Source organism: Zingiber officinale, chromosome 4B, assembly GCF_018446385.1.
Source record: "Zingiber officinale cultivar Zhangliang chromosome 4B, Zo_v1.1, whole genome shotgun sequence".
NCBI lineage: Eukaryota > Viridiplantae > Streptophyta > Magnoliopsida > Zingiberales > Zingiberaceae > Zingiber > Zingiber officinale.
The window spans coordinates 131,840,548-131,864,956 of NC_055993.1; the positions used below are offsets into that span (position 1 = coordinate 131,840,548).

General features: G+C 35.9%; 2 protein-coding genes across 3 annotated transcripts; both read left to right on the forward strand.

Moving 5' to 3' along the window:
* Positions 1–512: 512 nt before the first annotated feature.
* Positions 513–10,649, forward strand: LOC121976791 (glutamate receptor 3.4-like). 2 transcript variants are annotated; one of them, XM_042529140.1, is made up of 7 exons: positions 513–827; positions 3,409–4,745; positions 4,839–5,116; positions 8,330–8,361; positions 8,446–8,852; positions 9,811–10,041; positions 10,433–10,649. In XM_042529140.1, exons 1-7 carry the CDS (start codon positions 557–559, stop codon positions 10,523–10,525), a joined length of 2,649 nt encoding a protein of 882 aa, XP_042385074.1. In that variant the 5' UTR covers positions 513–556; the 3' UTR covers positions 10,526–10,649. The 2 variants fall into 2 exon arrangements, with proteins under 2 accessions (XP_042385074.1, XP_042385073.1); XM_042529139.1 differs by lacking the exon at positions 10,433–10,649 and having other exon boundaries at positions 9,811–10,346.
* Positions 10,650–21,070: 10,421 nt separating this feature from the next.
* Positions 21,071–23,310, forward strand: LOC121976792 (transcription factor bHLH123-like). The gene is made up of 7 exons (XM_042529141.1): positions 21,071–21,450; positions 21,586–21,895; positions 21,964–22,086; positions 22,177–22,242; positions 22,319–22,384; positions 22,474–22,533; positions 22,629–23,310. The coding sequence occupies exons 1-7, from the start codon at positions 21,149–21,151 to the stop codon at positions 22,779–22,781; spliced, it is 1,080 nt and encodes a 359-aa protein (XP_042385075.1). The 5' UTR covers positions 21,071–21,148; the 3' UTR covers positions 22,782–23,310.
* The last annotated feature ends 1,099 nt before the right edge of the window (positions 23,311–24,409 follow it).

The following is a 24,409-nucleotide window of genomic DNA, read 5'->3' on the forward strand; positions in this document are numbered from 1 at the left end:
TTAGATTGAACTAAATTAGCATCTAAATATTATAATTTTATTATTAGATTATGATGTTATGGATTATATTTAATGGAATTTTGAGGAGCTATATGATAACTAGGTTCCCATTTCAAATATTCCGGCTTTTAAGTATGTATAAATTGTACCATGAATTTATCAAGTAGGGGAATTAGAAAGAAGATTATTTACCTTCAAAATTAGAACGCTTGAATTATTAAAAAAAATAAAATTAAAAATTAAAAAGTTGATAAATATTGAGTTGTTCATCATAAATTTTAATGATAAGTATATATGTTATTATTATTTAAAAGATACATTTATTTTTTTGTTTGATTGGATTATTTGTAAATCAAATAAAAAAGTAAATTAACATGGAAAGTTTGAAAGAATTGGAGGCAAACTAAAAAACTATTGAAAATGGGCGGTAAACTGTGAAAAAAAATATTTGATAAAAATTAGGTGCAAAGTGAAATTTGCCCTCGTCAGTGTTGTATGCTTCAGTTCATCAGCTGAAGTGGCACAAAATCCCACCACAGGTCCGCAACACAAAGCCATGGCCATTTGGATCACAGGTCGCGGTGGTCTGCGCTTGCTCTTGCTCGTCCTTGCCACTTCCTTTTGCGCGCTTGTGGGAGCCGGCCGGCCTGCCTCGGTCAACATCGGGGCAGTTTTCGCGTTCGATTCCATCATCGGCAGAGCCGCGAAGGTCGCGATTGAAGCCGCCGTTGCCGATGTGAATAACGATTCGTCTATTCTTCGAGGGACGCGGCTGAATCTCATAATGAAAGATACGAAATGTAGCGTTTTTCTTGGATCTGTCGCAGGTAAACAAGTATCGCATTCATCTTAGAAGTATTTGTGTTTTCCTTCCCCTCTAGGTTTTCATTGGCAATAGCTGGAATACGGTTTTATTTTTTTTTGACTATATATCTCTAATTGCTCCGTGGATCACTTCGTTTGCATAATCTTTCAGAAAACTTGAGAGCCTTTTCCACTTTACTTGTCAATGCTACTTGTTAGGACAAAAAAGGTAGAGACGCATTACCATCTTCTAGTCATTTTAAGGGCCGTCTTCTAACCTTTCCTTATGGATTTGCCCTTTCTACTTTTCATGCAAATAGAAAGTTTAAAATCTCTCATCCCTATTTTAAAGTAGATTAAGATCTAGCCTCTATTGTTATTTTGTCCAACCTTTGATAAAAAAAAAAATGATGGCATCCACATGATATTTGTGATGTCAGCAAAATTCATACGTGGATGTGTTTTTTAAATTGTATTAAAATTTAATTGACATTATAATTGTATTAAAGTTTAAACATTTAAACATCTTTTCTCATTGTCGACGTTGTCTCCTCTTTCGCAATCTCCTTCCTGGCCAACTAAGATGAAGTTCAAAGAGAAGATGAGGGTGGTGAACATGATGGCGACAATGAAAGAGACAACTTCCAACCAGGAAGAGAAGGGAGGAGGAAAAGCTAAGGAAATGTGATAACTCCACGTAGATGCAAAGTGCAAGTTTTGTTGACATAATAAATTCCACATGGAAGTCATGTCACATTTTTAATTTAGGTCATATGGTATTACAACAAATATTAGATTTTCATATACTTTAAAATCAATAGAATAGATTTGAAATTTTCTAACGATTTGGATAAATTTAAAGAATTGTGTTAAATTTGAAAAGATTTATTAACCTTATTTAGAAAAAAAATGATGGCTTCTAGTCCACACAACTCCCGCCAAATGTGGTCCGGGAAGGGTTGGATCACATTGCGCCTATTATAGAGCCTTATCCTGCATTGTAAAATGATGCTTTTGTGACTTGAACCCGTGACTATCATCAGGTCACATGGGGGTAACTTTACCGTTGCGCCAAGGCTTTCCTTCTGAAAATGTGTAAACATTTGAATAAATTTATATAATAACTCTAAATAGAATGCAGCTTTTGTTCGAGAAAAATTAAAATAAATAAAAAAATATTTTTGATAATTGTTTGTTAAATAATATTATTTTAACTTAGTAATTGTTGGAACCATATTACAGAATTATCAATTTTATTAATTAGTTGAAGATAAGATCAGACTTGGCCTATTCGATCAAGAGATATCAGCATATAATAAATGATATCTACAAATCTCTTGAACATATTAATAAAAAAATTAGAGAAAAATAAAATCAGAGGCAAACCAATTCAGTCCTAAGGTAGGACTCAGATTCTAATCTTCTACCTTAACAATACAATTAATACTACCCTAAGGATACAACTGATGTTCTAGTGTCAGTATATTAGTGTGGAGGCCATTCATAGGTCGTCGTAATTTTGAGCACCATAAAAAAATTTAGACTCAGAAGTATTTAATAAGAGTCGGGAGAAAGGCATTAGAGAAGACTTTAGATTTGAACTTTTTCCTTGGTATGCTTCCTCTAAATTTGAAATTTAAATTAAATAAAAATAAAATTTGAATTATAGTTTAATTTTCAGTCTCTAAATTAAAGATATCAATAATCCCTAACAAAACTCAAAAGTGAAATGGATTATTATAGTAAATAAATTATTTTTCAATATTTATAACATGCAATCAGAAGGGGAGCTTTGACACAATGGTAAATTTGCTCCCATGTGACTTAAGGTCATGAGTTCGAGCCTCAGAAACAATCTCTTGTAAAGTAGGGCAAGGTTTCATATAATAAACTCTTCCCTGGGACCCCACACCCTTTTTATTTATTTATTTATTTATAATATGCAGCCAATAAGGTGTTTCTAAAAGCTTAAACCTTCACTTGGTACTAAAACTTCCATTGGAAGGAATAAGGTGGACTACATCTTGAACATTATCCATGACTTTAACTAGAATACACATCATAAAGAAGTTTGAAATGTAGGTCAGTGCATTAATGGATGTGCACAATGCTTTAATTTTTTGTGAGATCATCTTGAAAGGTATAGCTTCTATCTGAAAGGATGTATATGAATGCTCCCATGTAAAAGATCCTTTTAGGAATATGTGTAAAAGATCCTATTTGAAAGACTATAACTATATCTCATGGTTTACTGTCTTGTTTTTTTAAGAGTTCTCTAAACATTTATCCTATTCTTTTGAAGATTCAAGTTGTGTGTTTGTTTGGAACTGCAAAACTAAGTCTTTCTTTAACTGGTTACATATTGGTTAAGTGCCAAGGTCATACTTTTTCTTCTTAAGATGTCAGATAGAGAGTTCATAATAATTTGACTTAAAAAATAATGCCATTTCTTTGTATTGCTTACATTATCCTATTTGATTCTGTTAATAAATTCAATTGAATTTTACTTGTATTTAGGAGAATATTCAATATTCTTTTCCAATATGAAAGTCTACCTTTTATGTCTATTTTAACATTTTTCTTGTTTACTTTTCTCTCCTGCAGTCTTGACAGTTCTTGAGCAGGATGCTATTGCGATAATTGGACCACAGTCATCTTCAATAGCTCACATGCTTTCTTCATTTTCTAATGGACTTAATGTACCACTAATATCTTTTGCAGCTTCGGATCCTACTCTTTCTTCTCTTGATTTTCCCTTCTTTGTCCGTACGACATTCTGTGATTCTTATCAGATGGCTGCAATGGCAGACCTAATAGATTATTTTGGATGGAGAAAGGTTATTGCAATTTATGTTGATGATGATTATGGAAGGAATGGAATATACTATCTTGATGATGCACTCGCCAAGAAAATGTCAAAAATTTATAAAATTGCTTTTCCAATCAAAGCAAGTCGGAATAAGATAATGGATTTGCTGCAAATGTCTAAGCTAATAGGTCCACGTGTTTATGTGGTTCATGCTACCCCTGACTCTGGTCTGGAGATACTTTCTGCTGCTGAGCAGCTTAATATGCTGACTGATGGATATGTTTGGCTGACAACAGATTGGCTTGCAACTGCTCTAGATACATTTCAATTGGTCAATTCAAGCTATCTGCAAGGAGTCGTTGGTTTCCGTCAATACATTCCTCATTCAAGAGAAAGGGATTCTTTTTTGTCTAGATGGAGTGATTTACAAGTTAAGGGTGGAGTAAGCTCAAGATTGAATACCTACAGCTTCTCTGCATATGACACAGTTTGGGCAGTTGCTCATGCAATCAACCACTTTCTAGACGAACATGAGAATATAACTTTTTCCTCTAACAGTGACTTACTGGGCATAAAAGCGAAAATGCAGCTGGGAAGGCTCAAGACCTTTGATGGAGGGAGCTTATTACTGCAGAAGATATTACTTCTAAACTTTCCTGGTTTATCTGGTCAAATTCGGTTCAATAACAACAAAAACCTCATTAATCGTATGTATGAAATTTTCAACGTTGCTGGTTCAGTGGCTAATAGAGTTGGGTATTGGTCTAACTTCACTGGTCTGTCCATCTCTTTACCTGATAATCTACCTTTAAGCAGACCAAAAAATTTGAGCCTTGGCAGGGTTCTTGGGAGGATAACTTGGCCTGGTGGAAAGACAAAAATTCCACGAGGTTGGGTTGTGGCAAGTCATGAGAGGCCACTAAGAATAGCTGTTCCTAATAGAGCTAGTTATCTGGAGTTTGTGAGAATATCAAACGTCAGAAGTGGGGATAATATCAGTGGATATTGCATCGATGTATTCAAAGAGATAGTAAAACTGATTCCCTATGAGGTTCCTTATGAGTTTGTGCCAGTTGGCAATGGCCACTCAAATCCAAATTATAATGATCTTGTGAACATGGTGGTGCAAGAGGTAAATTCCTTACCACCAACCTTTCCTACTCAGTTAAAATAAGTTGGTTATAAGTCTTTAGTTTACTGAATTTCACCATGAAATATGGTTTAGGTCGTCGATGCTGCTGTTGGTGATATTGCTATAGTCACAAACCGGAGTAGAATCTCTGATTTTACACAGCCCTATGTCTGTACTGGCCTTGTGATTTTAGCTCCTGTTAAGAGTACAAAGTCAAGTACTTGGGTTTTTGTCAGACCTTTTACTGTTGGGATGTGGTGCATGACTGGATCATTCTTTTTCATCATTGGGTTTGTTATTTGGCTACTTGAGCATAGGGTCAACAGTGCTTTTAGGGGTCCACCGAGGCGGCAATGCATAACTTTATTTTTGTAAGGCATTTCTAGAATTCTTTCAAACATGCAGTTTAAATTTGTCTTCTGCTTATTCTAGTTAGTTTCCTAGCAATGCCAACAACTTTTCACATTTAAATTCTCTTTGCTATATTGCAATAGCACTGGTTACATATAAAATTATACAAGGATACTCCATAAAGAAAATTTTTAGTCTTATTCTTAATCTTCTTATGTACCTGGCATCAATAAATCTCATTTTTTGTAAGTTGTTGACAATGAATTATGAAGAAAACTTGTTCACATTATGTATTAATTAGTCTCAACAATTTATCACATCACACAATTTTAAGAAATACTCAAAACGTGCACCAATATTTGATATTTAGCAAGGCACACTTGTTCTCAAAAATGCCACTCCGCTCATTGCAACCCCAAACCAAAGCGTTGAATTTGATTTCTCTTGGCTGAACCAAACTGAACCAAGGAAAAAAAGCATAAACTTGGTTATTTCATTAAACATTTTCACCCCAAAGTCATTGATGACTAAAAAATCTCAAATTCATATCAAATTAACACTATTGCACTCCTAATAAGCTTCTGAGTTCATTTATATATATATATTTTGAAATTTTAAACTCTTTAGTGCCATTAATGAGTTGACTTGATGATCTGGTTCACTTGGAAAAATAAAAATTTTTAGAGCCTTTTAGAGTCATCAATCACTTTTTGTCAAAAACTCATTGATGGTTGAAGGACTTTTTGGCAAAAAGTCATTCATGGTCCTAAAGAATTCGAATTTATTCTAAATTTATATTGTTGATAATTCAGGTATCTAGCTCTTACGATTTGACTAATCAAGTGATTGGCCTTGCTCTACGGAAGTTTTATACTGACCACCAAGGTCAATTGGGAAGCGCAGATGGGTCCTGACAGATGGCCCAACATCACAAGTAATTTGAACTCCTTGGGTGCAATGTGCCCTGGGTGAGATTCGAACTCTCGTTGCCTAGAGAGCCCGCCCCATCACTTACCATTGCATCATAGCCTCGGGGGCTATTTGGTGGCTCTTGAACCTCATCAATGATTTTTCCAAAAAAAAAATCATGAATGGCCTTAAAGAGCTTAGATTTATTCCAAATTTGCATTGTTGCATTCATATGATCCCTGAATACATCAAATGATTTTGTGTCAAAAAAAGTCAGCCATCAATAAACATTTGACAAACAATCATTGATGGATCTTTAGACACCAGATTCACTACAAATCTACATCATTCTGGCCTTGGAACTCTTCTAGGTTTTATCATGCTTAACTTCCTTTTCAACCATCTATCACTTTTGACCAAAAGTCATAAATAGATCTAGACACATCACACGTCACACATCAGATTCACTTCAAATCCGGATCGTTCTATTGTTGGCACTCAACCATGCTCAACTTCCCTGATTCCTTAGTCATTTCAGTTAACTGGAACTTTACTCTTCACTGAATATGGATAATTTAGTAGACTGAAGAAGTTGATTTTTGATAAGAGCATAAAACTATTTGAGAAGGCTTTTTATATTTACCTAACGTTTATTTTTTTCTAACTTGTTCATTGTAGGGAAGACCCTATTCTTGATGAAATGCTCACATTTATTGAATTTATTAAATCAAGATTGCAAGAATGACCCCTATATGCTAATCCAGAGAGAAATACTATCAATGTGCCACCTGTATCTAGGTCTAGGTCCATCAATAACTTTTTGCCATTCAGTCCATTTTTTTCCTTTTTTTTTTTTTTTCAAATTTGGAGTCTTTTATGTTTATCAATAACTTTTGGCCTTAAAGACTTTGAATTTGTTCCAAATTTACACTAGTAAATTTCTGATGGTGTTGAATTCATCCATTTTTCTTTTTTCAAATTTAGAGTACTTTAGAGTCATCAATCATTTTGTGTTAAAAGTGTTTGATGACCTTGGGCAAAATTGTTTGGTGACTCTGAAGATCTCAAATTCATGTCAAATGAGCACAAATTTGGAAAACTCATGGGGTTAGTGTCCATTCAATACAAATTTGAGATCTTTAGACCCACGAAACAATTTTGGCCAAGGGTCATCAAACACCTTTGTCACAAAGTCATTGATGACCCTAAAAGATTTTAAATTTTTTAAAAATATAGATAAATTTGGAGGACCATCAGGAATGCAACAATATAAATTTGGAACAAATACGAGCTTTTTAAGACTATCAATGACTTTTTGCTAACAAAAAGTCATTGATGGCCCTAAAGGTTCTAAATTGGTAATAAAAAACATGGCTGGATTCAAGAGGTCACTAGAAGTGAAACAACGTAAATTTGGAACAAAATTGAGCTTTAAAGAGTGGAAAAAATATAAACGGACTTAGAAGGTTACTAGGAGTACAATAATGTCAATTTAACATGGTACGCAGATATTAAGGTCATAAATGACTTTTGGATGAAAATGTTTGATGACATAACTAAGTATATACATTTTGCCTTGATTTGGTTGGGTTTGGTTTGGCAAGAAAAAAACTGATTCAATGCTTTGGTTTGGGGCTGTAATGGGCAGAGAGGCATTTTGAGGAACAAGTGGGACCTTTTGTAAATACCAAAGATGAGTATGCATTTTGGGTATTTCTTAAAATTAAGTGCATTTACATCTGTAGAATCTCAAGCTGATAGGATCAAACCAGATGTATGAATGAAAGAATGACACATACTGTTCCAGTAGATGAATAAAAAAACTACTAGCAATTTAGTATTTTTTTTACAAGTTCTTAGGCTTTTTGTTCATTTTGTATATCAACACATGTCCCAAGGAGACTTGTAGAAATTCTAAAGAACTGAATATTGATATTAAATTATAAGTGGACAGTATTTAGATATAAAATCTGAGAAGGAACTAATGTGTCAGCCTAATTGGCATAAAAAGTTACAATAACACCAACGGGCAAAAATCTAAAGACAAAACTGAGTTTATACCTTACCATAATATGGAAACACGCAATGATTTTATCATCTTTATCTCTCTCCTTCTTGTATTTTATACAAAAAAATTTATACATGGATTAAAATGTTTATAGAGTAAGATGTCATAATCTTCAAATTCATCTTGATACAATTTGGTTAAAGACCCGTGACAAAAAAAATGAATCAATGTCTAGCCTACCATCATCTTGATTCATGGTGCAAAGTTTTATTATTAATGATGCTTTGCTTCTGACTAACCTGCATGTATTTTACAGGTTTAGTTTCTCCACTCCCTTCCAATCACAGCGTGAGTGATTTTCTAATGTCATTTGTTTTATAACACTAGCCATGATTTTTTGACCAAGAAAATTAAGATAAGTTTGGATTTCAGAAGAAGACGTTTTGAGTACTCTTGGACGATTTGTTATGATGGTGTGGCTATTTCTTCTGATGGTCACGACATCAAGCTACACTGCAAGTTTAACTTCACTCCTTACTATCCAACAACTTTCATCTCCAATAAAAGGAATTGAGAGTTTAATTGCTAGCAACGAACCTATTGGCTATCAAGAAGGATCTTTTGCTCAAAGCTATCTTGTAAATGCACTCAACGTACACCCATCAAGGCTTGTTTCGCTTGGCTCTCCTGAAGCATACAAAGAATCACTAGAACTTGGGCCAAACAATGGAGGTGTAGCAGCAATTGTAGATGAGCTTCCATATGTTGAATTATTTCTAGCCAAAACCAATGGTTTTGGCATTGTTGGGCAGGCCTTCACGAAGAGTGGATGGGGATTTGTAAGTGAACTCTTTTAAATTCCAATAACATGTGATGACGTAATCTGAGTTAAATCCATATTTATGGATATGTTTTTGGACATTTAGATAGAGTAACCGTATTCTTCTTGTTTAAATTGTTGAATCACTACATTCACCTTCTAGGAAAAATCAATAAATTTAAACATCTAGTGAAGAACAACTAGAGAAAAGTTGTTACTTGGCTGATGATTGTTAGCCTACCGCCAATTGAGCCTACAAATTTGATGCTTAGAAACAGAATGCAGAAACTGCAATAGAAATCATTTTTGATACAGGAAGTAAAACAGCATTGATCTTTTCCTGCCTTGGATCTGTAACCACTGAATTGCTATTCTTAAATTATTTTTTTTATAACCTCGAGCTTTATTTTTCACCAAATGGACAGCATGAGAGATATCTAGTTATGCAAATAGCTTTCTTCTGTTCATGTTGCTGATTTAAACTTGTATAGCTAAATATTTATTTAATGATGAATTTGTTGGAATAAACTGTTAATTGACCTTCCTAAGTGGTTTTCCAATTAAGTTTAAGCTTCTTGATTTTATGTTTGTTTGAGAACTTTATACATTAGAATCCATGTAATTATTTCATAATCATCTGGTGCTGTCAGCATGGTAGACGATCTTCAAACACAACAAAATTTTTTACTTGTTCTTTAGGAATTCACTGCAGATATTTTATCCTCAGGGAAAACAATAACTCGTGTCATACATAAAACAGATTGATAAATGAAAATTGCTACAAACATCCACTAACCATTTGCTGACTTGACAATTCTTCTGGATAATCTAACTCAAGTTAAGTCATATTGTTTATAAAAACAGATTAAATGATTCTCTAATAAGACAACTCTTACGGGTACTTGGGTTTGGTCATTTCCCCATGTGTGTAGACACAAATTCGTTTGTTTTTTTTTACATTTTTGAATTTGCAACAGGCCTTTCCAAGAGATTCTCCCCTCGCTGTTGATATGTCAACAGCGATACTAAAGCTTTCTGAGGACGGAGTACTCCAAAAGATCCACAAAAAATGGTTTTGCAACACAAGCTGCATTTCTCTGACTGGCAGCAGCTCCGAGCCTAACCAGCTTCATTTGACCAGCTTTTGGGGATTATATTTGGTCTGTGGTGTTGCTGCATTTGCCTCACTTCTATTATTCTTTCTAAAGGTAATTTGTCAGTTCATTCACTCGAATAGGAAGAATGAAGATCATGTATCCACTTCCTCTGAGCTACGTAACAGAAGCTTTTCTCAAGTCATAACCAGCTTCTTTGGTTTCATCGATCAGAAAGAAGCAGCCATAATGAACATGGTTAAGCAAAAAAGCTCCTCAGTACCTGAAATTAAGTAGTCAAATCCTTTCTTTATATCATGTCAATAGATGGATAAACGTTTTAAATTTTTGTCCTTGTTTATTGGCATTGAATCATAGTGTATCTTGCTATTGTTAATTTAATCGCTTGTTATCCTCGACCCGCATGTCATGTTCATGTGAAATTTTTTAAAAAATAGTTTTTTTTAAAATAAAAACCATGATGGCTTTGTTGTATTGTTCGCAGCTAGCTTTCCAGGTTGTATTCTTTACTGGAATCTCCCTGTTGCTACTTGATTGCAGACAAAGGATCAAATTTTGCAACTGGGCAATCTGTTAGTTTCCATGAGCAATTTTGCTGCTAAGTTTTTGATAGCTAGTAGTATTCGGTGTTTAATAGACTCTTGTAAGATTATCTATTGCACATACGAGCTAATTCGGAGCATGAGATTCACAATTGGTTACCTGCAGCATTCAATTGCGTATGTGGATTCTATTGCTAGAGTATTTTCAATTTAACTTGGAAGAAAAATTTATTGCTAGACTTTGTTCTTTAGAGGTTTCATCTACTTTATCTTAATTGTAGAGTTACATACTCATGATAAAGTTATCCAAGTCAATGGCATTCCATCCTACATTCCTACTTAAAGACGCAACTCTATTGCTCTAATTAATGATCTATCTACTAATGCCCTTTAAACTCTTCTTCTCAAAGCTTGCTGATTAGGTGAACCTTCCTCTATAGACAATTAATATGTCATCAATTCTTTAAGAACTCTGTAGGCAATTATGGAACTTTGTAGTCAAGTCATTCTTTTTATTAATTTCTTAATCATATTATGCATCAGTGTCAGGTTTTGGTTGTTCAGTCCTATTTTTTTAAAAGAAAGATATATATCTACTCCTTGGATCTTCCATTTAAAGTTTAATATTTGGAAAAGAGAAAGGAAAAAGGTGTTTGCATTCCCTTTGTCTAACAATTTGTTAAACATTAAAGAAAGGAGTTGTTTTAACAAATTCTTTTGTTCACTTGCTCTTCGAGAGGATTAGTCAAATCGTTTTGGTAATTTAGTTATTAGTTGGACTAGTTCTACTTAGTAAAATAAAATGATACAACAATAATTAAATTTTATCTCATTAAATGGAGTTTTGACATTATTGACTTTATATATATATATATATATATATATATATATCTCGAATCCTATTATTATTAGTTGTATTTATGAGTGTTTTATCACTATATTGCTGGGACCGTTGATGTTGCTAGAGGAGATGAATGATATTTCATAATTCTTTCATCGTTCTTGATTGTCACGCTCGATTACAGTGTGTCAACATGCAGTAGAAATAATAAAACAAATAAAACATATATACAACAAATCGAGGTTTCATGTGATTCAAAATCCTCGATTCCTATTTCATAGCTAGTTTTAGTGATAATCCACTATTCTTCTCCTTTCTAGAGACTTTTCGAGAAATCTCTTACAAAACCTTGTTCTTTACAAATAAATATAAAGCAAAAATAAGTGTAAAAATGATATAAAAACAAATCAAAATATATAATTTACACTAAGAAATTTTACTTTGATCGTTGTTTAATTTGTCTCCTGAGGTTTGAAACTACAGTTTCACTACATATCCGTCAAAACACCTAAGAATGACCTCTAAGCTCTCTTTTTTTTTTTTTTTTTTTTTATTTTTTTTTATAGACTTTAGGTTTGGATTGATTTTCACTTATCACGCGACTGTTTATCTCATCATCAGTTGATTGTTGTACTAAAATTGACTGTTACACTTGTAAAATGGTTCTTACCAACTCTGGTTTGACCATAAATTGTAAACTATTATTGTTCATCAATCTATGGATGCACAAATAGTTGAGTGTCACAGTCAACTCAGAAACCTTTTGTTCGCTGCAATAGTGACATCAATTGAGTACTATTCATCAATCAAATACGCCAAGCAATTGAGTCTTCGCAATCAAGTTCAAAACATTCTTCTATAGTGCTATTAGTCGACTATTAGTATTCATCAATCTACTGATTTGGTATCAGTCGAGTGTAACAATCGAGTTTCAAATTTTTTGTTCACTACTACAATGTCATCAATCAATTGATCAAATTCATCAGTCGATTGTTATTGTAACAGAAAACATTATAGTAGAAACAATGTTTACAGTTGACCTACACCGTTCATCAATCAATTGTACTGTAACAAACAATGTAATAATGCTGAAAATACTGTTCACAACAAATACCTTTATGCCGAGGACTCTCATATCTCCGAAACTTCCTTGTATGATTAGTATAGGTCAAACTTAACTTGCTAGGATTTCATTCTTGCCTAGTATTCGATTGATTTTAATTTACCAGGACTTTTTTTGCAAAACATCTGATAAATCTTGACTTACTGGACTTTATGTTGTCTAGCATCTAGTCAATCTTGACCTGTGAAAATCTCCTCATTGATTAACATTCGGTCAACCTTGACCTATCAAGATTTTATTGTTGGTTAATATCCAGCCAATCTTGACTTGTTAGAACTTTCCATGCATATCTGTCTAACATTCGACTAACTTTGATCTGTCAAGACTTCATTTTCTCATGTATAATATTTGGTCCTCTATGACATGTTAAGACTTTCCAAATTATCATATATCTGGTCAAATTTGATTCACTTGGATTTCTCTGCTGTTAAGTGTTTGATCAATCTTGACCTATTTAACTATTTACTCTAGTCAATAAACATATTAATTGACTATCAAGTATAACAATGACCTATTGCTTAATCAATTAATATATTGATCAAATACTAAAATTCAACTCGAGTATGATTAACTGAGATTGTTTGATTAACCTGATCAAGAAAATTGATTGTACCAACATATACTGTTGGTCCCCGTGAGTATTTTGATGTGATCAACCAAGTTGGTTAGGTTCTGCTTTGTGTTTAATCCCTGTGTCTGAGTGTGCAGGAGCTTAGGAGCGCAAGAAGTCGAGCGGAAGACGCAGTTAGCGAGAAGGACGACACGGGAAGGGAGCTGACGGGCTCGGTGCGTCCGAAGGACGAGACAGCTGCGGAAGAGTACTCCGGTGGACGAGAAGAACGTGCGCGACGTTCGAGGGACGAGAAGTCGGACGGAAGCCTGTTCGAGGAGAAGGCCGGAAATTGGGTTCGGGTGAGCCCTATTTCGGTTGGCCGGAATCACCCAAAAGAATGAGACTTCAGAAGACGAAGCAAAAAAGCAACCAAGCTGGAAAAGCTGCCAGCCAGCTTGGAGGCGCCTCTAGCTTGAGGGCGCCTTCAACCGCTTCGGACCCGGCAGAATTGAACGTTGAGCTTTTGGATAAAGTTTTATCCACCCACTCGATGGAGACGCCTTGGACCCCTGTTGGAGGCGCCCTGGACCCTCGAGATCAGATTTCTAGAGGCTATTTAAAGGCCCATGGAGCTAGGAATTCAATATTGATTATTCATTCAACTCTGTAACAACTTCCTAGCAATAGTTCTGAGCCGTTATTGTGTAAAAGACTTCTCCGCCTTTAGCAAAGGAGATCTTTCTACTGCGCTTTTCTTACTGCCCTAGATTAACAACCCTCTTGGTTGTAACCAGGTTAAATTCCTGTCTTCTTATTTCTTTATTACTTTTATCAGTTTATTTACTATTGCACTATTTGAGTTGAAAGCACGAGGAGGGTATAATTTTTATTTGCAGGCAATTCACCCCCCTCTTGCTAGCCTCCGTTGCACCTACAATTGGTATCAGAGCGAGACCGCCTCAAAAGAACTAATCGCCGACTGAAGCACAACGATCAAGATGATTGCCGGAGCAAATATTCATCCTCTAAAGTTCGACTGAGATTTCGCTACATGGAAGTGAAAAATGGAGGTATTTTTTAAAACTGAATTTGATATACTTTTAATAATGAAATATGGATATGCAGCACCGAAAGATAAAGAAGAAAACACGAAGGAGCAAGCCGATTTTGTCGCAAACGGAAAAGCTGAGTTCCACCTGCTCAGCGTTCTGCCACCTCAGGAGGTAAATCAGATCGGAAGCTACGACTCCGTGAAAGATCTCTGGGAAAATTTCCTGGAGCTTCACAAAGGTATCTTCGAAGCGAAGCTAGCAAGGCGCGACATCCTCCGGACCCAGTTGACGAACCTCCGGATGAACCAAGGCGAGAAGGTAGCGCAACTCCAAGCGAGGATTAAAGAGCTGATCGCGCAATTAAGCAACTTTGGAGAAGAAGTAAAGAACCGAGACTCGATCCGGTACGCGCTCAACACCTTCCCCAGAACTCCAGAGTGGGCCTCCTTAGTAGATGCGTACTACATCTCTAAGGACTTCAAGGTAAGTACTCTAGAACAACTGTTTTCTACTTTTGAACTTCACGAATCTCGAGTTGCAGAGTCCAATGGAGTAGAAAAGACTAGTCAGAACATTGCCTTAAAGGCAAGAATAAAAGGTTCTGACTCCGAAGCCTCGGTCGACGAATCCGAAGCGGCACTACTGGTAAGACGCTTCAATAAATTTTTTAAATCTAATAAATTGAGATCGCAGACAAAGAGGCATCAGCAAAGAAAAAGGACGGTCCATTGCTACAACTGCAATAAAGAAGGGCACATCAAAGATGACTGCCCGGACTTGAAGAAAAAGGGGAAAAAGAAGGAAAAGACAAAGTACAAGAAACCCGAATCCTCCAAGCACAAGAATCTGAAGGTCACCTGGTCAGATTCATCTTCTTCCGAATCAGACATCGAAGTCTTCTCCGGATTAGCGCTGGCAGCCAACCATCTTCCTGAAGATGACTCAAGTTCAGAGATGAGCATAGATGAAGGGGGAGGATCATCAGAAGAAGAAAGCGACGATGAAGGGGGAGAATCACCGAGTCAGGTAAGTAAAGTACGTAACCTAACCCCGACTCAGTCCTTTCAATTTATTAAATGTCTTTCTAGAGATTTATTCAAATTAGAAAAAGAAAATGCTGAATTGAAATCAAACCTAGAAAAAGCATGTCCACTAGAAATGTATGATAATCTAAAATTGGAAAATGAAAAGTTAAAAGTTGAAATTAAGAAATTGAAAGATAATGATGCATGCCTAAATAGATTTCCAAAATCAAAAGTTAGAATTTATGGGAAATTAAACTGGTATATTAGAAAGCATTAAGGTCAACTTAGGAAAATTCTAAAACTAATGTACCCCATAGATTTTTAACCAACCCTGTAGGAAGGAACCTTTACTGGGTTCCAAAATCTTTGCTAGTTTAATTTGCTCTTTTAGTTAAAAGCTTACAGTGAGAAAAATTAAACTTTGAGTTTCTTTATGGAAGCTTTGTCTAAGGAAGTGGTTGTTGCTCCAATAACCAAGAAGGCCTAGTGCTTCGCCACGACCTGGAAGCCGAAATATCGAAATAAAAATGTTTAATTAACTTTATGATAAAAGCATTAAAATTAGAATTAAATAATACATTGAAAAGCTTTTAAACATTGCCTTAGGAATTCTTTACAATTTGTTTTGGAAGTTATCTTCAAAATTATTTTTTTTACTTAGAATTATCTTAAAAAATTCAAACAAATCATTTTAGTTAGAATTCGTTTATCACTTAGAATATATTTTTTAAATTTCATTTTACTTAGAATTTTTTTTTTCTATTTTTGAAAACTTTTGCTAAAATGTTTTCTGTTACCCCATTTTTCCTGTGATCAAAGGGGGAGAGAGAAGTACAAGTTTAGGGAGAGAGTATTTTTTTGAGAGTATATTTTAAAAAATATAAAATATTTTTTTGTTAACTCTTAATTAAGTAGTTGCAATTTTATTTATTGCAAACTGATGCTTAACATGTTAGTTTAAGTGATTTTTTAAATTACTTTTCTGTCTTTTTTTACCCTAACTTGAACTTGGGTTGATGCACATCAAAAAGGGGGAGATTGTTGGTCCCCGTGGGTGTTTTGATGTGATCAACCAAGTTGGTTAGGTTCTGCTTTGTGTTTAATCCCTGTGTCTGAGTGTGCAGGAGCTTAGGAGCGCAGGAAGTCGTGCGGAAGACGCAGCTAGCAAGAAGGACGACACGGGAAGGGAGCCGACGAGCTTGGTGCGTCCGAAGGACGAGATAGCTGCGAAAGAGTACTCCGGTGGACGAGAAGAACGTGCGCGGCGTTCGAGGGACGAGAAGCCGGACGGAAGCCTGCTCGAGGAGAAGCTGGAAAAGCTGCCAGCCAGCTTGGAGGCGCCTCCATCAGGCTTGGAGGCACCTCCAGCTTGAGGGCGCCTTCAACCCCTGTTGAAGGCGCCTCGGACCCGGCAAAATTGAATGTTTAGCTTTTGGATAAAGTTTTATCCACCCACTTGATGGAGACGCCTTGGACCCCTGTTGGAGGTGCCCTGGACCCTCGAGATCAGATTTCTAGAGGCTATTTAAAGGCCCATGGAGCTAGGAATTCAATATCGATTATTCATTCAACTCTGTAACAACTTCCTAGCAATAGTTCTGAGTCGTTAGTGTGTAAAAGACTTCTTCGCCTTCAGCAAAGGAGATCTTTCTACTGCGCTTTTCTTACTGTCCTGGATTAATAACTCTCTTGGTTGTAATCAGGTTAAATTCCTGTCTTCTTATTTCTTTATTGCTTTTATCAGTTTATTTACTATTGTATTATTTGAATTGAAAGCACAAGGAAGGTATAATTTTTATTTACAGATAATTTACCCCCCTCTTATCGACCTCCGCTGTACCTACATATACTACTGCCCTAATTCACTCACATGGTGTAATATACCGTCATTATCATGCTGTATTCATAGCACAACAACGATGACCAGAAAAAAAAAACAAGAAAAGTTTCAAGCTACTCTTCCTCACCATCATAGCAATATCCTTGATATAACCCTAAACATACACACCTAGATAAATAGGACGCATCATCAGGATGCCACCTTTGGATCGTCAAAGTCAAACAAGCTGACTTGACCTGCATCATTCCCTTCAAATATCTCTTTAATTTCTTACTGTTGATTGAAAAAAGAAAAAAAAAACTGTCTTCAGACATTTGCAACTTGACCTTTTGAAACCAAAGACACTACTCTTGATATGGTTAATTATGCAAGTGGTAGATCTTGATGAGACCTACCTAACCTTAATTTAAGGCACTAAGTTGACCGCTTAATTAATTAATCCTAGAGCTAGCTAGGGTTTATATTTTATGAAAGGAAAGAAATCGGGATAGGATAAAAATAATTAATCAAGTTAGATAATATCGAATCTAAAATAATCGATCTAATTTCACGAAAGTTTTTTATCTGTCATCTGGGTAAATCAAGGAAGTGTACGTGGAGACATATCCTGACAACCAGCATTCTCAAGTCTGCTACCTATTAAGGAGAAATGTTTTTTAATAATATGTCACAACTGAGTCACGAACTCTAGATCCTTGATTTATTATTGGAGGACCTAAGCATAACACCCTACCTCGGGAACCCATATTAGAAGTCTCATATCTTTATTGTTGGTGTATATTATATCATATATATGCAGGAGCGTAACTACATATGCCAAAGGGGGTGTGACCACCCCCTCAAATATTGGAAAAATTAAATACCTAATTATAAATTTTAAAACCTTTTAACCTTATTTTTTAAAAGACCAATTAAAAATCTCTTCTCCAATTAAAAACCTATTTTGGTTTTTTCTTTCTCCCATATTTTTTCCCCTCTTCTCCCATTTTTATTTTCTTTTCTTATGCACTTTCTTTTTCTTATTTCGTCGTGTTTTCTTCTTCTTCTAATCCCCTTTGTATTTTTTTCCTAACCTTAATTTTACCCTCAAAATCCTTCGTCACATGTTGCCATCACTGCTATCTACATTGTTATTGTAGCACACTATTGTTACAAGCGTCGCTATCGTTTACTGCCAGTGTCGTCATCATCACTTTATCGACGCTCCACAACAAAGACCTTTTGATTGAAGTAAAGTTTTCTTACTTGATCTATTTTGATTAAGGATTTAAGTGTTGAAAAAAAATATAGTGTTAATTTTTATATATTTATACTTTTGTTTGTTATCCATTTTGTTTATTATTTGTTTTTGAATTATTATAAAAAGATAGTCATTAAATTAAGTGATTATATTTTTAAAATATTATGTTAATAATAAATTAAGTGGAATAGAAATATTGAAGTATTTTAAATAAATACGAGATGAATCTATTTCAAAAAAGCATCTCTTCATCCACCTCCTCCTTTTGTGTTTCTTCCACCACTTCTTGATGTATGAGTATATCTTGGTCTAAGAAAAACATCCTCGAGTATAATATGAATGACGGATTGTTATTTCAAATAGAATCAAGGGCTAAAATTAAAAATTTTGAATTTAAATTCATTTTTAACTACTTAAATTTAAATTTTAGATTTTTGAATGGTGTACATCAATTTTCAAAAATTGCTCTCCTTATCTAAAATTTGGATTGTATTAAATTAAGTTGACTCGTACGTGAATATAATCTCCGTACGTCGAATGTCAAACCGATTGACAAATCAACTCATAATAACATTCAGATATTATCTTAATTCACTGTGACCATATATACTTGATGGAGATTCTAGTTTGTCCATCGCAAGTCTCGAAATCTCTACTCGGTCGTCAGTCAATTTTTCAGCTAACTCAATTAGTGTCTAACAGTTTTATCATAGCTTAATCATTACCAAAGGTCAATGTTTTGTGGAGTCAACTCTTCCACGTGGTACATGAGGAGACAGTGAAAAGATTGCCTAACCTAACTACGTTACTATCATGGTGGACACCTAAACTTGCACTCGTCCTTTTTTGTCCATGATTTTCATCTTTCTTGAATATATTTCCTCTATAAAATCCTCTCTTGATTCACTTCAATCTAATTCACCTCTTGCTCAACCATGCTGACTTGTACGGCACGTCAACGGTTTGATAATCTTTTTTTCTTTTTCTTCTCTCTTGCCGTTGTGACAGCTCAAAGCAACACAATTTATATACGGATTAATTAGCCGTATTAAGTATTAACTTCATTATTTTAATTCTTTATTACTTTGACTATTTCCCAGACAAAAGGATATCTGCGACGGGACGTGTCTATGGTCGTTTACAACCCACGACCAAGTGCCAATTCGTCGCCGCCACGTCCACGGAGGACCGCCGCATTACCAAGGTTTGACCCGTAGCAGTGAGCGGTCAATATTTTTGTCGTTACGCTGAGCAGAAAGATACGCGGCCCCATGTGGAGACGGCTGTTGACCTCGAGAACGCGCGTGCGTTCGTTGGGTCCCACGTTGACCTCAACTAACAACACGCAGCCGGTGGCGTGCCAGCTGAAGGACGCGCCGCCTGGTGAAAAAACAAACAAAACAAAAAAGAGAAAAAAACAATTTGATAACTTCACGTCAATATTTCACTCGCACTTATTTTCCTAAATAACTTTATAGGTAAAAAATTTCTTTTTTTAAAAAATCATTGAAAAGATACTAAATTTTAATTTTTTTTTTATTATCAAAAGGACATCCTCCTTAATGTTCAGTTATATATATAATTATTTAATTATTCTCGATTATTATCCAGTATTATTATTATCTTTTATTTAAATCTCCTATCTAATTTTTAAATCGGTACAATTTTATATCTATTACAGTATAAATATTAAATGAACAGGGTAAAAAATGTATTGTATCAATATAATTATAGTATCGTAACTATTATAATATGAATGTTAACTTTGCATTGTACTAGTTACAATTTTATAGTTGGTATAACATAAATTCCTATCATTTATGTTGTTGCAAGTACGATTTATCAGCTATGAAACCATGCTTAGAATTCCTACTAATGTTGAATTGATTAATTATGTATTATAATAATTATGAAACCGTAATTAATATAATATGTGTAACAATTATAAAATCAAAGCTACTACAACATGCTCAATCGGCTCAAGATTTAGGCAGGAGATAACAACATTAAATAGTATTAAAAGACAGTTTGATAATTATATATGGTTGAACAGTAGAGTGAGATGACTTTTGATTAAAAAAATAAAATAGGGCACCCTTTTGATGATTTAGAAAAAAAAAATACCCTTTTGATTATTATCCAAAAATATTTTAATATTAAAATATGTTTTAGATAAAATACACATGTGTTAATTTTTTTATAATTATATCTAACTTTTAAATGAGCTGACTAATTCTGACAGCCTATAAAGATAAATTATAAAGTACTCATAGTTAAATATTTTATTTTTTTTAATTTTCAAGTGTAATGTGATGTGATTTATATTCTCACTGTCTTAGTCTGTTAAATTATAATTATATTATGAAGGATAAGAATAAATTTATCGTGTAAGCGTACAGATTGGATTTGAGGAGTGAATATAGCGGTCAGAGTTCACCAGGGAATATATCTGATGGGCCCACTGTTGGATTTATTTAAGACTTTGACATTTCTTTGATTTTTGTTCTTCTCTTGTCCTTCGATTAAAAATTATTTTAGTTATGATAGAAAAATAGCATGCGTTGTCTTAGAATTGAGTGGGAGAAGTAGGTATAGGTGTAATATGTTAAAAAAAATCTCCCATTTTCTAAAAGAAATAAATTTATAATCATTTTAGATAATTTAAATTTAAAAAAAATGCAAATCAATGTTTCTTTTTCTAAAAATCTATAAAATTTTAATACCAATTGATAATAAAAAATTCAATCTTATTTAGATAAGATAATAAAAGGACCTTGAACAAAATAACTCGTTATATAATATGGACAATTTAAGTAGCAAAAAGCTCAATTGATCAATCGATGACCTGGTTGAGTTGAATTGCGTTGGGCTCCACCATATGGCTTTATATAAGTGGTGGGTATTAATAATAATTCATCATTCCTTCTCCTACCAAACCTCTCCCCCTCCTCATCTCCCTCAGCTCAATTCCATCCATCCGATCCATGGCCGATCACCAGTTCCAACCATGCAGCAGCTGGTGGACTGCTACAGCCGCCGGATTCAGGCAGGACGCCGTCAGCCTCCCCGCCACACCACCGCCGTTGGTCAGCTGCTCCACCGTGCTCGGAAGAAGCCTCAACTATTGCAACGAGATGATGATGACCAGTACTACGTCACCATCCGCGTCGGTCTCGAACAGCTCATCGACCTTCCAGGACCGCCCTTCCGCTCCGGCGATCCCTGCGCCGCCGACGGATCACTTCCACGCCCCCCATGACTACTGGAGTACTCAAGTGCCCTTCTGGTATACATATATATATTAACCCACGATCTTATTCTCTTCTCTCATGATCAGTAATTAATTAAATTAATTAATTAATTTCTAGGGTTTCTGATCGATTGAGCCTGAATTAACTCGATCGATTTAATTCGTGAACAGTTTCCACGGCCTGCTTCAGGAAGACATGGTGAACATGGACATGAATCCACTAGATGTCTCATCGATCGATCAGTCTTCCTTCGCGTCACCTTACGCGTTGCTGCACGGGCTCGGTCTCGAGCAAGATGGCGGATCGCAGAGCTCTTTGATCCAAGTGCCGAGGCAGCAGCTTCCGTTCTCCGGCGAGGCTCTCTTTTCGAATCCAACCGCAACGGCAACGGCAACCGAGCACCATAACTTGAGGCCTCCCCCTCAGCCTCCCCGCCATTATCCCAGCTCAAGTAGCTACAGCAGCACTAACCTCGTCAAGGTTAGTTCCTTAATTAATTTACTTATTATGGTATCATTTCTCGCTCATTCGATCAAAGCTGCATGCAGACACCTTCCACTTTAGGAACGAAGGCTTCCATGGAGAATTATAGGAAGAACAGTAGCGAACCAGCTCCCAAAAGGGCCAGATTAATAGAGACTAATTCGTCCCCATTACCGACGACATTCAAGGTACATACGCAAAGAGTTATTCTATGTCCTTTTAATCAACGTAACTACTATTAATCGATCGATGATTGCATTAATTAATTGTAAATTCAGGTGAGAAAAGAAAAAATAGGGGATAGAATTACTGCAATCCAACAACTAGTGTCACCTTTTGGAAAGGTATACCGAAACTGGCTAAAACCTATTGATTAGTCTCCCTTCTTATTCTCTAACTCCATTATTAATTATTCTGCAGACCGACACTGCATCAGTATTGCACGAGGCGATCGACTACATCAAGTTCCTCCATGATCAAGTTCGCGTAAGTTAGAAATGTTTAAGTTGTGTATGCATGCATAAAGGTTATATATATATATATTCCTCTCACACTGCAATATAATTGTTGATCAGGTACTGAGTGCCCCCTACCTAAAGATTAATGGTCATCCAGTGCTGCAGCAGCAAATAATGGTATATGCATGCAATTAGCTAGGGTTTTCTTTCTAATCTATATCAACTGTTTTTCATGAACTCCATATCTAATGTGATAATGATATACATGGCAGAATTTGGAGAAATCAAAGGGATGTGATGTGCAAAACCAAGACCTAAGAAGCCGAGGGTTGTGCCTAGTTCCCATCTCAAGCACATTTGCAATTGCTAATGAGATCCCAACTGATTTCTGGACTCCTACCTTTATGGGAGGAGCCTTAATTTAGGTAGGGAGAGCATGTGTGTAATAGTTATCAGTACTAGTGTTTTTAAAATCGGACCGACCGAATCAGATTGAATTGGCTGATCTGGTCCGGGTTTAAAAACACTGATCAAGATCTAGATACACAAATTGATCTTTTAGTATATATAGCTAGGCAAAATGACTCCTCATGATCAATATATAGCATCATTTGATATGTGTTTTTATAGAGTAAAGGGGAAGGAAAGACATGTGTGGTGGTGACCCAACAAAACTAGGCATGGAATTTTGGGACACCACTAGTTGTTGTTGTTGTTATATTGGATGATGAAAATGGGAACAGGTGGGGAAACATGGCATGATTAGTGGTTTGGAGTAGGGAATTAGTTAATTGATGTTTTGTTTTTTTTTCTTCTTCTTGTTCTAACAAATTATTATTTGGAGGAGAAAAAAAAAGGAAATAACAAGAGCAAGTGTATGGCTTTACTGACAAAAGGATCAACTTCTTCTTGATTGTCCATTTGAATTTAGATATATATATAATGCTAGTGGAAGTCTGAGAGGGTGGTCCTCAGGTTCTTTATTTTGTACTTGAATGAAATTATTGTCCTTCTTCCATGTGTTGTTTGGGTAGAGTTCCTTTATGATTGATTGATTAGTAAGGAAGCATTTGTGATTCCATATAGACGAGGACGTTTCTCGCGAAATGTTTATACTCTTGATTCTAACGTGAGATATAAATAATATTTTGTTGGGCAAAATAATTTGTTATTGGAGATGATCCCGTCCGTAAGCTGAGTTAGACGGATCGTCGGGTGAGGTGGTGCGGAGGGAGGTGTGCTGAGATGACTTCTATGTTGACCATGGGTTCAAAAGTCTCCTGGTCAACGCTACCTGCAGCTAGCTACCGGGTCTCCCCGGTCCCTGGTACCCCGAGACTCAAGGCAGATCCAACGGATATATGAGTAACAGACTAATAATATAATAATGAAATAAATGAGGGAAGAGTACGAAAAACGTACCCTGGCCCAGGGGGGCGCCCTCGGATGAGACGCTGCTCGAGTGGTCGTGACCGGAAGAGTGGATGACTGTGCCGGACGAGGAGCTGGATCTGACGACGCGAAGTCGGACGCGACATGAAACCGGAAGACGAGTTGCAGGTTAGGATAAAACACCGGCACGCATGCCGGGAGGTACTAGCAGCACACAGGCCGGGATATGACTTCGGCACGCAGGCCGGGATATGACTTCGACACGCAGGCCGGGATAATATATCGGCACGCCAGCCAGAACAAGACATCGGCACGCAGGCCGGGATAAAATATCGGCGCGCAGGCCAGAAGACAAAACATCACACAGGTTGAATAGTAGTAATGGTACCAAGTCTAACCACGACAAATCAGAACAAGGCTGAGATCGAAACATAGACTTTGCTCGAAGGCTAGAATACAGCGATGACTCAAAGGCAAGAATACGACGGAAGCGCGATATGGTCCGATCGGCGACAACGATCGTAATAACTGGATTCGTGCTAGGCCCCAGTCGGAGAGGAGGGTCTTGACGAAGCCGACAGCGAGCGTGTGGGTCCGACCATGGAGGCAGCCGATGAGGCTGTCGGTTGGAGGGGATGAGGCGGTGCTGCCATTGACCGGC

Coding starts and splice junctions, on each gene's coding strand:
- LOC121976791 (XM_042529139.1), top strand. CDS start 557: ATGGCCATTTGGATCACAGGTCGCGGTGGTCTGCGCTTGCTCTTGCTC. Junction 828..3,408: donor TTTTCTTGGATCTGTCGCAG/GTAAACAAGTAT, acceptor TCTCTCCTGCAG/TCTTGACAGTTCTTGAGCAG. Junction 4,746..4,838: donor TGAACATGGTGGTGCAAGAG/GTAAATTCCTTA, acceptor AATATGGTTTAG/GTCGTCGATGCTGCTGTTGG.
- LOC121976792 (XM_042529141.1), top strand. CDS start 21,149: ATGGCCGATCACCAGTTCCAACCATGCAGCAGCTGGTGGACTGCTACA. Junction 21,896..21,963: donor GCAGCACTAACCTCGTCAAG/GTTAGTTCCTTA, acceptor AGCTGCATGCAG/ACACCTTCCACTTTAGGAAC. Junction 22,534..22,628: donor TGCTGCAGCAGCAAATAATG/GTATATGCATGC, acceptor TATACATGGCAG/AATTTGGAGAAATCAAAGGG.